Here is a 12,662-nt window from a genome sequence, read left to right as displayed (position 1 = left end):
TTCGTGGGGCTGAGCGACGGCGTGCTGCGCCTCCCGCTGGAGAGGTGCACCGCCTACCGGAGCCAAGGGTAAGACGTTCGGAGGGCGGGCCTTCAAGGCTTATCTCCGCCAATCGCGCTTGGGAGGTGGGGCTTAAGAGGCGGGACTGTGGACCTGGGGTGGCATCCTGGCACAGTTTCCAGCTGTGTGCCTTTGGACTAGTCACTTAATCTCTCTGAACCTTGGTTTCCTCCTCACAAAACCTCTTCAAGGTTTTTGTGACGATTATCTGGAATAATCTGCATAAAACACATCACTTTCTGGGGAAAGGATATATTTAGCAAAGGATGTCGTGGATGTTATCCCTGTTGTCAGCCCCACGGTTAGGGCCTATGGGCCATTCTAGCACACTTGATTTCTTTTCAGTCCCTTCTGTTCAGAGAGTGGTCTTTAGCTTTGGAGACACAGCACTTGTTGCCCCTCCCCCCATCTTTGCTCCTCTTCCTTTCTTCCTTCCTTAGAAGATGCAGAGAGGCCTGGCTTGGTTGGATGGAGGTGAGGAACCATGTGGAGATGTTAGATTCCCTTCCCAACTGCTTCCGAGATCACTTCTGCATACCTTAGCTTCAAGTGGCTTCACAAATTTGACAACAGTGACACTGGCATTTAAGGGGGAAACGAAAGCTTATTCCAATGCCAAAGGGAAATGTAGCTCAGACTCTGACCATGTGGGCCTCCTCCAAGCTGCACCTCCTCATTCTCGAGCTAATCAAAAGCTGCCTTTATCTGGCATAGTCACAACCACATGGACTCCTGTGGCCTCTGTACCACAGAGAACTCCTGGCTGTGCCCATCTGTACTTGAGAGTTGGGAGAAGAATGGTATCCATGCTGCCGAGAGTGGTTCTCCAGCCCCAGTAGGGTGTGCTGGGAGCTGGGCAGAGGCCTGGAGGGCAGGGTAAGAGGCTGGGTGGTCTTGATATGGCAGCCAGGGAGAGGTGGGGAGGACAGTGGACAGACACTCAAGCTCTCATCAGCCCCAACACATGACTCTATCAGCAAAACACCAAATATTCACTCAGCCCTACCATGCTCAGAGCACTTTGCAGGGCTGTCAGTGTAAGAGGAGGGAGGCACGATGAAATAGGCCTAGAACATTCTCATTTCCCTGAGAGCTCTGGGTGCATGGTCAGGGAGAGACACATTGGCCTGTATCTGATGTGTGAGCAGAGACAGGGGCATAGCGGGAGGGACTTGATTGTTGGAATTAGACACACCTGGGGTTCTGTCTCAACTCCACCATCTACCAGCTATACGATCTTGAGCAAGTTACTTAACTTTTTGAGCTTCAGCTTTCTACGTGGGAAATTCTGATAGAGCCAATGGTATTTCATTTTGGCTGAGTCATTGTAAGGACTGGGAATAATATTCATGAAGTGCCTGGTTCAGCGAGTCATAAGCGATGTTGTCTTGTCCTTATTCCTTTTTTAACCTCCACAAATGCATTTAAGGGCCCTCCAGCCTCCCGGGCTCTCTGGAGTCTAGAATCTGTAACCTTGGATACAGAGAGCACTGCCTGGCGATGAATCACAGATTACCTACTGATGCATTCCTCCAGTTTAATAACCTTGTGTTATTAAACTTTCACATATGCCTTCTTCATTAAGAGGGTGTAAATCCTAGAAGGCGAACTTAGTGTCCCAGTAGTTTTTATATTCTATCAGGGGCCACGCCAAGCCCAAGGCACAAAGCAGCTTTCTACCCATGATTGATTCTTCTTCAGTTAATTGATGATTGGGCCTAAGAGGAGGTTGGTGCAGGGGAGGACTGAGGAATGGCACTGGAAGTGGATTAAGGCCAACTGAGAATGCCAAGGAAGGATTTTGATTTGAATTCTGTGACTGTGGATGCTGAAGTGGTCTTTGAGTAGAGCAACAGGCGCATGAATAGGTGTTTTACAAAGATCAATCAGACAGTTGTGGGCCCCACTGTCGTAAAGCAGATGGTCAACCAGCATGAGCAAGCGTGGCTCTAGCCAGATATGATGTAGTGGGGTCTACAGTGGAAGAAGAGGAAGCAAGATGGCAGGACATGTCCCCATTCACATGGCGCTGCACAAGAGGGGACAAGGAGTTTGCATAGTGTGGCCATTTGGGACAGTAAGGTAAAAAGAAGTCAGTTTTGGAGTCTGAAACTTTCATCCCACTTGGCTTCCTGAGTTTGAGATAAGAGCCCTTGATGTATACAATGAAAACCCTGCCATAAAGCTATAGACAGATGTGAAAATGTAAAATATGATGTCTCATTATTGCAATGTTAGTAAAATGATCAAAGTAAACCCATGCAGCCACCAAGCTGTGTATTCCAGAGTCCTGGAGTCAACTGCCTATCATACAATATCAGAATTTGTGTTATTGTGGGGTGGGTGGTCACGGGGTTTTATTGTGTCCTAAGATAGGCATTTCATGCTTTTTTCCTCACTCCTTCTAAAGCTGGCAAGAGCATGAGGGTGGATAAGCAGAGCCCCTTTGGGCCCTCTCCTCTGTCCAAGATCCAGGGGCTTATCTCCAGGCCCCTCTTTTCACTCAGGCAAATCTCAGCATGCCCAGGACTTGGCCAGAGAGAGACCAGGGCTCCCAGAAGGAGATGCAGAGGGAATGAATCCTGACTGGCTCTAGAAAGCAGATGTTTTATGCCTGAAAAGCCTCCTTCCAGCATGCCTTTCAGGACGCATCAAAGTGTTGGGGGGTCCCCTCTACACCAGCTCACTCAAGAGGAAGACTCAAGAGTATCTCTGTGCAACTTCTCTCCCTAGCAGGGGGCTTTGGGCTGCCTCTGCTGCTATCTTACGTAATGGCCACTTGCTCCCAAGCTCCTGGGACACCATTTCTACCCTAGACAGCTCCCATTTAGAGACTTGCTACATGCTTGCTTACAACTTCCACCATCCATCTATGTCCTGCCTCTGAGCCCATGGAATGAACCTGTTCCCTTCTATAATGGCTGCTTGAGACATTGCAGTAAAAAAGACATGGTGATATATTATTGGTCTGATGGCTGCTTTAATGAAAGAAACTCTAAACTGCCCACTCCTACAGTCAGAGACACACTTTAACTCTTCCCTGCCCTGTAAGCTACGGAGAAGCCTTTGGCAAAAGCAGCGAATGTGGACAAGAGAGCTCAGGCACTGGCTGCAGGGAAGTCCTTCAGGCCCTCTCAGGCGGTCATGGCCAGGGCAGGGCTGGCTTGTATTTGGAATAGGAGAGGGTGAGGGAGCCTGATTGGGTGTGGAGGGCCTGGGGTCAGCATCTATTCTGCGGTTTTTCTTCTCTCTTTTCTTATTGTTATGGGTTGGAGAGACAAGGCACTTCATTTCTTTGCTTGGGACATTGACAACAGTGGCTTTGAAATAGCAGGTCTCAAACATGCTATTCATTAGAATCACCTGGGGAGTGCTTCAAAGAGTCCAGTGCCTGGGCCTACTCCAGTCCAAAGGCCCAGGTAAAGGCAGATTTTTTGTTCTGTTTGCTTAAGCGTTTTTAAAAGATCCCCAGGAGATTCTAATTTGCAGTCAAGATTGGAAACAACTGTTTTAGAACTGGCCAGGCCCTAGATGAAAGAAGTAGCATGAGGCAAAATTCATTCCTACAGAATCTTCTGCTTTTATCTTGTATAAACTGATTCAACTTTTCTGCTCATATCCATTTTCTCTACTGACATTTATTTTTTATGGGTAGAACCTTATTAATATTATTATTAATCACTAGTCATGGCTAATTCTTTTTAAAATTTAACATATGTTGCTTAAACAGAGCACTATCAGCTGCTTCTAGAATCTGGTACCCCTTTCTGAGAGCTGAGGGAAATACACTCGGGAGTGAGCTTTACTGAGTTCTGATTGGTTGAATTTGCTAGCAGCCAATTTCGTTCAAATGTTAGCTAATGAACAGAATCTCAAAACCACAGATTGCTGGGGCTGCGTTTGCACGTGTATTATATTTCACCCTATGATGTCTAATTTGATGCATTCTGTTGGTGAAACACTCTCAAACTGAACCACTGATCCCAGATGAAAACATGAGCTTACTTATACTCCACAACTTACACAAATTATCCTTCAGTGAATAAAGTGGAAAACAGATTCTTGAGCACCAGATGAGTGTTCTGGATTCCCTCATGGGCCAGAGTATGTTTACTGGGGTCCAGCGAGGCCCTTAGCCACTGAAGCCCCAAACATTGTCTCCCTTGTATGAGGTCATAGGTTGCCCGAGCAGGGAATAGCATTGTCTTCTTCACCCTTCTCTGACAAGGGGAAGCCCCACCCTCTTCTCTCTAAGATTTCTCATAAAACCTCTTTTTCTCTGGATCCTGGATAGGAGACATGGTGGTCTGTTGAACTCACTGAAAATAAAGAACTCACCTGACAGCTGACCCTCTCTGAAGCTTCAAGAGAAAAGAAAGATTCTATCCTGGAGACATCAGAAAGGGCAACCCTTTGACTCTTTTGTGTATCCCTTTGACCAGTGAAACTCTCTCCCCAGACTCATATCATGGCATATATTTCCCACCCTCTTTGCACCTCCTTTACCCAAAGCCTCTTCTGCTTTCTAACCTCCAGTTTTGGCCCCAGTTCTCAGCACTCTCTCTCCAGCAGGCTCACTGCTGTGGAGCCGCAAGCCTGGACAGGGGGTGGAAGTTGGGTAAAGGAGGCCGAAGGGACTCAGAGTATGTGTTCCCTGGGGTTGGCAGTGAGCTCTCTGGGTGTTGGAGGAAACTTCCTTCAGGCTCCAGCATTTAAATTTAATTTACTTAGCAATAGACAACAAATCCATAATTCCCATACTCTTTCTCCTCCTTGAAGTCTTACTAGTAGAGATTCATTCTGTTGTTGTTAAAAATGGTAAAGGATACAATGAATAAGTCAAAAAGAAAAAGAGAAGAGAAGCCCTAGAATATAAGTAGAAGTATCTGGGATATGCATCAGTGTGGGGACATTACCTTTTCTGAGTCACTGCAGATAGACCAGTCCTGAGGGCCCAGGACGGGGGACAGGGGATGTGACCCCTCCCTTGTCAGCCTGAGCTAGTGATGCTAACAGTTTGGTTTCAGGTTCCTGCCACTGAGCACACAAGCACGTGGATAACCTAAGTGACCCTGTGCCTGGGTTTCCAGGCCTGGGCGCATGTTCCCTCAGTGTGTGAAGTCAGACACACCCTCTAACTGGGAGGCAGGAATATGAGGGGAAAGCATGGTCAGGAAGTCTAGATTCTACCACCATCGCTGCCATGTACAATTTATAGGATTTGGGGAAACTCCTCTTCCCTTTTCTGTGACTGTTTCTTCCTTTGTACAACAAAAATTTCATATTGTGGATCCCAGTGATGCTCAAACTGGCTCCCATTAGGATCACCTAAGAGTTTTAAAAAACTTCACCATGCCCAGAGATTCTTGTCTGGGGTGGGCCTAGGTATAAGTATCTTTTAGAAACTCCTTTAGTGTTATAATGTGCAGCCATGGTTGAGAACCGCTGGGCCAGGTCATCTTCTATGATCCTTTCCATCGTGTTTTCTGACTCTATCATCACAGCATCTGACAGAGAGGTATCAACTCTTTGGATTTCTGTTCACCACCTCTTCTCCTGTGGCCTTGGATGAGGAGTGTGGGACGTCCCAGACTGGGGAAGGCAAGGTTACATGTGTGGGCTCTGGAGGGCAAGGGTTTGAGCCCTTGGTCAGCTCTCTGGGTTTCCTCCATATCGCATGGGGATTATAAGAGTACCTTCCTCATTGGGCTGTTGTATTAAATTATTTTATTCTTGCAAAGCATTTAAATGATGCCTGGCACAGTATAAGTGTTCGATGAACTTATTATTGTGGAGGGCAATTGGATGGAAAGGGGTGCCTAGCGGGGAGTGGCCAGGTGTGTTCTTGGGATGCAGGTGAGGCTGGGAGGCCAGTGGGCTTGAGTCTCAGGACCTCTGTCTGGCAGGGCATGCCTGGGGGCACGGGACCCATACTGCGGCTGGGACGGGAAGCAGCAACGTTGCAGCACGCTGGAGGACAGCTCCAACATGAGCCTCTGGACCCAGAACATCACAGCATGTCCTGTGAGAACCCCTCTGTGTCCCCCACTCAGGACCTCTATACCCAATTCAGGCTGTGACTCCCCATCAGTATTCCCATGTCCCCTGGGACCTAATGCCTTCCCTACCCCTGCGTTATGTAACTGGGCCCTGCGCCGGGTGTTTGCCTGCAGGTGCGGAATGTGACTCGGGATGGGGGCTTCGGCCCGTGGTCACCATGGCAACCATGTGAGCACTTAGATGGGGACAACTCAGGCTCTTGCTTGTGTCGGGCCCGAGCCTGTGATTCCCCCCGACCCCGCTGCGGTGGCCGCGACTGCCTGGGGCCAGCCATCCACATCGCCAACTGTTCCAGGTGTGTGAGGATACAGAGCTTGCACAGCAGCTACCTTGGACCTGAGTGGGGAATCCCCAGCCAGGTGTTTGCACTAAGGGACGGAAACCACTTTAGGGTGGCAAGAGCCTGGACAGGAAACATGAGCTCTGGGGCAGTTTCCACTCTAATGTGAGATAAGTGTTGCCTTGCGGGGGCTCTTGATACAAAGAAGAAGGATGAACAGGCATTGGAATCACCCCTAGACAGACCTTAGCATTAATAAGCCTTACTGTCCCAAATACCAGGGACAGCATGGGATGCTAATGAGGCAGGCAGACCTGGTGCCCATCCTGGATTGCCACTCTCTGGAGGTAGGACCTTGGTCAAGCCGCCTAATCACTCTGAGCTTCTCTAAGTGAGGGTTGCAGTCCCCACCAGAGGGTTGTTGGTAGGGTTAAATGAGATAATGTGTATAAAGTGCTTGCACACTGCCTAATACCTGGGGACTCCTCAAAGTGGTTATAACAACTAACCTACAACTCTGGACACTCTTAAAATAACTTAATTCTATATAAATTTATTAATTTAACTGTCACGACAAACTCAATCATTATCCTTACTTTAAAGATAATAGTACTGTGAGGCACAGAGAATTTCAGTAACTTGCCCAGGCTTATCCAGCCAGTAAATGGTAGAGCGAACATTTGAAAATAGGAGTCAAAGTAGACAAGAGTGAGTGCTATCTGAGGTTGGAGCAAGGCATGTGCAGTGGTAGAAGAGGGGAGAGAGCATGGATTTGACTGCAAGGGTTGAAAGGAAGGTTGTAGATTGGAAAGGCGACTGGGGCCTTCTCTAGAGAATGTGTCTTTTCCCTCTGTGAGTAGAGGCCATGTTCTATGTCTGTACTTTTAGTCCTGAGCACAGCCCCATCTGTGCAAGAAAGCTCTCAATATATGTTAAAGAATGAATGAACAAATGAACGAATGAGATGTCTGCCTGAAATGGCCTGGTGAGGAGCTAATATTTTCTGTGTCACTGTCTGGCACTTCTTGACAACAACAAAATCCATCTGCCCAGATGTAGACTAGATCTGAGAAGCTAGGGCTCAGAAGTCATCTGTTTGTCCCCTCCGACCCCACCAGGAATGGGGCGTGGACCGCGTGGTCGTCGTGGGCCCTGTGCAGCACGACCTGTGGGATGGGATTCCAGGTCCGCCAGCGAAGTTGCAGCAACCCTGCTCCCCGCCACGGGGGCCGCATCTGCGTGGGCAAGAGTCGGGAGGAGCGGTGAGCTAGGCTGTGGCTGGGGATTTCTAAGACAGAGAGAAGCTAGCTAGTCCTGAGGTCCCAGAAAGTGACCAGTATTTTTCTGGGTGATCCAATGGACTCTCATCCTTCCCAGTTGCATTCCCAGTGGGCTCTCATTAAGGGAAGAGGGTGTCTGCTCCCTAGAACGATGATCTCCCTCCCTTCATACCCCTCAGGTTCTGTAACGAAAACACGCCTTGCCCGGTGCCTATCTTCTGGGCATCCTGGGGCTCCTGGAATAAGTGCAGCAGCAACTGCGGGGGCGGCGTGCAATCGCGGCGTCGGGCCTGTGAGAACGGCAACTCCTGCCCTGGCTGCAGCGTGGTGAGGGCGCGGGCCGAACGCGGGCGGGACCGGGTCTCCGGACCTGTAGCCAAGGGGAGGGCAGGCCGGGCCAGATCTGGAGGCTGCGATGCTATGCAACAGCCCACCTCCCATCCCGCAGGAGTTCAAGACCTGCAACCCCGAGGGCTGCCCCGAAGTGCGGCGCAACACACCGTGGACGCCGTGGCTGCCGGTGAACGTGACTCAGGGCGGGGCGCGACAGGAGCAGCGATTCCGCTTCACGTGCCGCGCGCCCCTGCCCGACCCCCACGGCCTGCAGTTTGGCAGGAGGAGGATGGAGACCCGAACTTGCCCTGCGGACGGCTCCGGAACCTGCGACACCGACGGTATAGTCTCACGCCTTCACCACCCGCCACCCTCCCTCCCAGGCCCAGAGCGATGGGGCAAGGGAGGGGGTGGCCGGGAGCGGGAGCTCAGGTTGGGCGCAACACAGGGTTTGGAAGAAGCCCTTGTCACTGAGGCCAGTCCCCCCACCCCCAGCCCTGGTGGAGGATCTCTTGCGCAGCGGGGGCACCGGCCCGCACACGGTGAGCGGGGGCTGGGCAGCCTGGGGGCCGTGGTCGTCCTGCTCCCGGGACTGTGAGCTGGGCTTCCGCGTCCGCAAGAGGACATGCACGAACCCCGAGCCGCGCAACGGGGGTCTGCCCTGCGTGGGCGACGCCGCCGAGTACCAGGACTGCAACCCCCAGGCTTGTCCAGGTAACCTAGCCCTAAGGAATCTTGGCCCAGGGAAACCCCAGCCTAGGGAAATCTCCGCCCAGAGAACCCCCAACTGGGAGACCCTCAGGTCTACCCAGAACACGCTTTATGCTCAGGTGACCTCTTCTCCCTGCCAACTCTGTATAAGGGGCCCCCAGAGCAATATCTTGCCCTAAACATGGACACAGCAGCTACTTCCACGGAGCAGGGCCTTTCCTCCCCCTCTCTGTCACTTTTTTCTCTCTAGTGAGTTTAGCCAGTTTTGAGGTGGTTTTTGATGACTCCTCTGCAGCCTGTATTTCCCTCCTATCACCCTGAAGGGGAAGGCCACTCCCTAAGACTGAGCTATGAGGGGCGGGGAGGGAGGGCATTGAGGTCAGTGTGGCCCAGGACAGAGGGGCCTTGCCTGGGATGGGGTAGAAGACTGTCTCCGGCCCTACACTACAGACCCCCTCACATATCCCATCCCCTTGCAGTACGTGGTGCCTGGTCCTGCTGGACCTCGTGGTCCACATGCTCAGCCTCCTGTGGTGGTGGCCATTATCAACGCACCCGTTCTTGCACCAGCCCCGCGCCCTCCCCAGGCGAGGACATCTGTCTGGGGCTGCACACAGAGGAGGCACTGTGTGCCACGCAAGCCTGCCCAGGTACTGAGTACATCTGGCTGGGGCTGGGGAGCACCTTGGAACTCTCCAATCCCCACCAGAGGGTCCTGGGGCAGTTAACCTCGTCCCAACCCACAACCCACAGAAGGCTGGTCGCCGTGGTCTGAGTGGAGTGCATGCACTGAAGATGGAGCCCAGACCCGCAGCCGGCGCTGTGAGGAGCTGGTCCCAGGGCCCAGCACCTGTGCTGGAAACAGCAGCCAGAGCCGCCCCTGCCCCTACAATGAGATTCCCGGTAGGTCCTCAAGCCAGAACCTTCACAGCAGCCCTTCCCACTGAGCCCCCAACTCCCTTCCCCTTCTGAAGTTGTATCATGGGAGGTACAGGATGAAACACCAGGCACACCCACTTGGGGCCTCATGTAGTGAATGGGCTACCCTTCTTAGAGGTAGGGTCTGCGTGGGACAGAGGGAAATGACACCCCACAGGCCCATTCCACAGCTCTGTGCTGACCCAGGGGTCCTCCCAGAGACACACCTAGCCCCAGAGGGACCCCTCCCCTCTCCTCCCTGCCCCAACACCCTCCCCACTTGTCTTTCTTGCAGTGATCCTGCCTGCCTCCAGTGTGGAGGAGGCCACCGGCTGTGGAGGTAAAAGGAACCTGCCCTTCCCTCATGACACTGTCTTTCTATCCCTCCTCCTCAAGGAGGAGACCCCCCTACTACGAAATCTGGAGTCTCTCCACCTCCTACTCCAGACAGACAAACCTTGTGGAGGTTCCCCAGTACTTTAGACCATGTGGAGGCGGCTCTGGGCAGTTCCATCCATGCCCCCGACTTAGGAGGCAGTCATCGGGTATATAATCAACAAGAGTCACCTGACTCCACATCCTCTGGTTGCCTCCTCTGACCCAAGCTACAGGCAGCCCTGTGACAGAGGCCCCTGGTGAGGGGCTGCCCTGCCTCCCTATTTCCATTGTCTCTGGTCTCAAAGCCCCTTCCTCTATGTCTCAGAGCCTCCTGTTGGGAGGCAGTCAGGAGGCTTTCCTCTGCACAGTGGCCCTTTCCTTACCACTTGCCCTTCTCTCTCCCAGGGTTCAGTCTCATCCACCTGGTGGCTACGGGCATCTCCTGCTTCCTGGGCTCTGGACTGCTGACCTTGGCAGTGTACCTGTCCTGCCAGCACTGCCAGCGCCAGTCCCAGGAGTCCACACTCGTCCATCCTGCCACCCCCAACCACCTGCACTACAAGGGTGGGGGCACCCCCAAGAATGAGAAGTACACACCCATGGAGTTCAAGGTGAGAGCCCTTCTGTAGAAATGGAGAGCAGGGTGACAGGTGGATTGGTTCTGGCCCTAAGCGGGGCATACTGGGCTGAGTACTCGGGAGGAAGCAGTGGTGCTGTGAACAGAACACTGTCAGCAGTTAGAATATTCTTTCGTTGCCTGGCTCCTGATCTCCTTGCCCTGGCCTGTCCCCTCTCCCCATCTCTCCGTTCACCCTTTCTTCTCTGGTTTCTTCCCTCTCCCAGACTCTGAACAAGAATAACCTGATCCCTGATGACAAAGCTAGCTTCTACCCGTTGCAGCAGACCAATGTGTACACGACCACGTACTACCCCAGCCCACTCAACAAACACAGCTTCCGGCCTGAGGCATCACCTGGACAACGGTGCTTCCCCAACAGCTGATACCACTGTCTCGAGGACTTGGGCTCCTTGCCTTCCTAAGGCACAGAGCAGGTGGAGATGGGACCATAGAGCCAGTTTGGTTTTCTCCTTCTGCACTTGGCCAAGAACTTGCTGCCTTGCCTTGTGGGGATCCCATCTGGCTTCAAAGAGCTCTGGCTGGCGGTGACCATGGGGGAGAGGGCTGGCTTCAGGCTGGCACATGGCTGCAGTTCCTAGCTCAGCCTAGGTCTCTTCATGGCCTCCTTTCAACTCACCATCATGCTAACCTTCCCTGCCATGTCTGGGCTATGGACCTACTGGGCATGTGAGGAATTGGACAATGGAGATGGCAGGAAAGCAGGCTTTTAGGTTTGGGTGGGAAACGACAACTGTGTGGCCATCACGGGCCAAGTCTGCTTCTTTCTGACTGGCCCCGGGAAGGGCCTGAGCTACATTCTGATTATCTCTGAAAGGAACTAATCAGATGGCCCCAGCAGCTCTGGATTCTTTGCCCAGGGCTGGGCCATTGTGGTGCTCCCCCAGTGTGACAGAGGGACCAAGACCAAACTAGGTTCTCCACCCGTACCTAGCTGTGTGTACTTTGCCCAGGGACATCCCTCTAGTCAGAGACAGTGAGGGCTGGGGGACTGAAGACTGATCTTTGCTGAGAAGCCCTTTAATCTGGGCTGGCACAGGCCTCAGACTTGCCTCCAGAATGCACGAAGGGTGACCCAGAAGAAAGAGAGGCAGGAGCCCAGCCTCTGTGCCACTATGGAGACTGTCTTCCAGTTGCTGCTCAAAAGAGCTGTTGGCTGAGACCTGCTTGGGAGCCTCTGCTGGCCCCTCATCTGTTCAGGAACACATACACACACAATCACAACCTGCTACAGCAACAAAAAGGATGTTGGGCTGTGGCATTATTAATTAAAGATGATATCCAGTCTCCAAATGTAACTTTGTCTTCGTGCATGTGCGCGTGGGCTCCTCTTGACATGGTCTAGTCAATCACAGCAATGCACTGGGGTGACAGATGGTCTTCTCAGGGTGGAGGAAATGACCCGAGTAGAATTTGACCTTAATAGAGGATATACTTCCATTTGTGAGTCTATGTTTATACACACATGTTGCCCTAAACCCTTTTTGGAAAAGAGATGAAGGACAAGCAAGTCCGAAAGTAGGAGCACAAAGTACACCAAAGACAACACAACAGAAGAGATTTCTGCCTGCTCCCTTAGCGGCTCTTCCAGGCAACAGCTCCAGAGGGGGAATGTGTAAATCCAGCAGGGGAGTGTTGATGAGGGTTTGTGTTTGTTTGTTTTTTTTTTAAATGAGGTTTTTACAATGCTGAGTTTAATAAAATCAAAATTGACTGAGAAATGAGTAAACCTGTGAGGTGTGGGAAGCCCAATACAGTTTTTACTGGATTAAATAAAAATAACCTTGAAGCCTCAGCCCATCAAGTCAATGCTGTTATTTGGGATAAGAATGATGGACATGTTAAATTTAGAGAGCAATTTCCTGACTTAATTGGCTGGATCAATTCTCATAAGATTCCCAGCAAAGTCCATTTGTAGGTCAAGCTATAAAGCCTGTGATCCTAGTGGTAGAGAAGGAGGAAAAGAGTATTTCTGGATCCCATGTCCTGGAAATCCCATGTCCTG

The 12,662-nt window shown here is 51.6% G+C and overlaps 1 protein-coding gene across 1 annotated transcript in view; it reads left to right on the top strand.

Moving 5' to 3' along the window:
* SEMA5B (semaphorin 5B) overlaps positions 1–12,370 on the top strand; it is a 113,625-nt gene extending 101,255 nt beyond the window's left edge. The window contains exons 10-21 of the mRNA XM_025052168.1: positions 1–68; positions 5,967–6,084; positions 6,234–6,415; positions 7,519–7,662; positions 7,860–8,007; positions 8,129–8,354; positions 8,509–8,727; positions 9,204–9,374; positions 9,478–9,627; positions 9,938–9,982; positions 10,426–10,631; positions 10,864–12,370. Coding sequence (XP_024907936.1) covers positions 1–68; positions 5,967–6,084; positions 6,234–6,415; positions 7,519–7,662; positions 7,860–8,007; positions 8,129–8,354; positions 8,509–8,727; positions 9,204–9,374; positions 9,478–9,627; positions 9,938–9,982; positions 10,426–10,631; positions 10,864–11,022 — 1,836 coding nt within the window. The 3' untranslated portion in view covers positions 11,023–12,370. The remainder of the gene's footprint in view (positions 69–5,966; positions 6,085–6,233; positions 6,416–7,518; positions 7,663–7,859; positions 8,008–8,128; positions 8,355–8,508; positions 8,728–9,203; positions 9,375–9,477; positions 9,628–9,937; positions 9,983–10,425; positions 10,632–10,863) is intronic.
* Positions 12,371–12,662: the final 292 nt, after the last annotated feature.

Source organism: Pteropus alecto, unplaced genomic scaffold (genome assembly GCF_000325575.1).
Source record: "Pteropus alecto unplaced genomic scaffold, ASM32557v1 scaffold251, whole genome shotgun sequence".
Lineage (NCBI taxonomy): Eukaryota > Metazoa > Chordata > Mammalia > Chiroptera > Pteropodidae > Pteropus > Pteropus alecto.
This window is presented reverse-complemented; position numbering and strand designations above follow the sequence as displayed.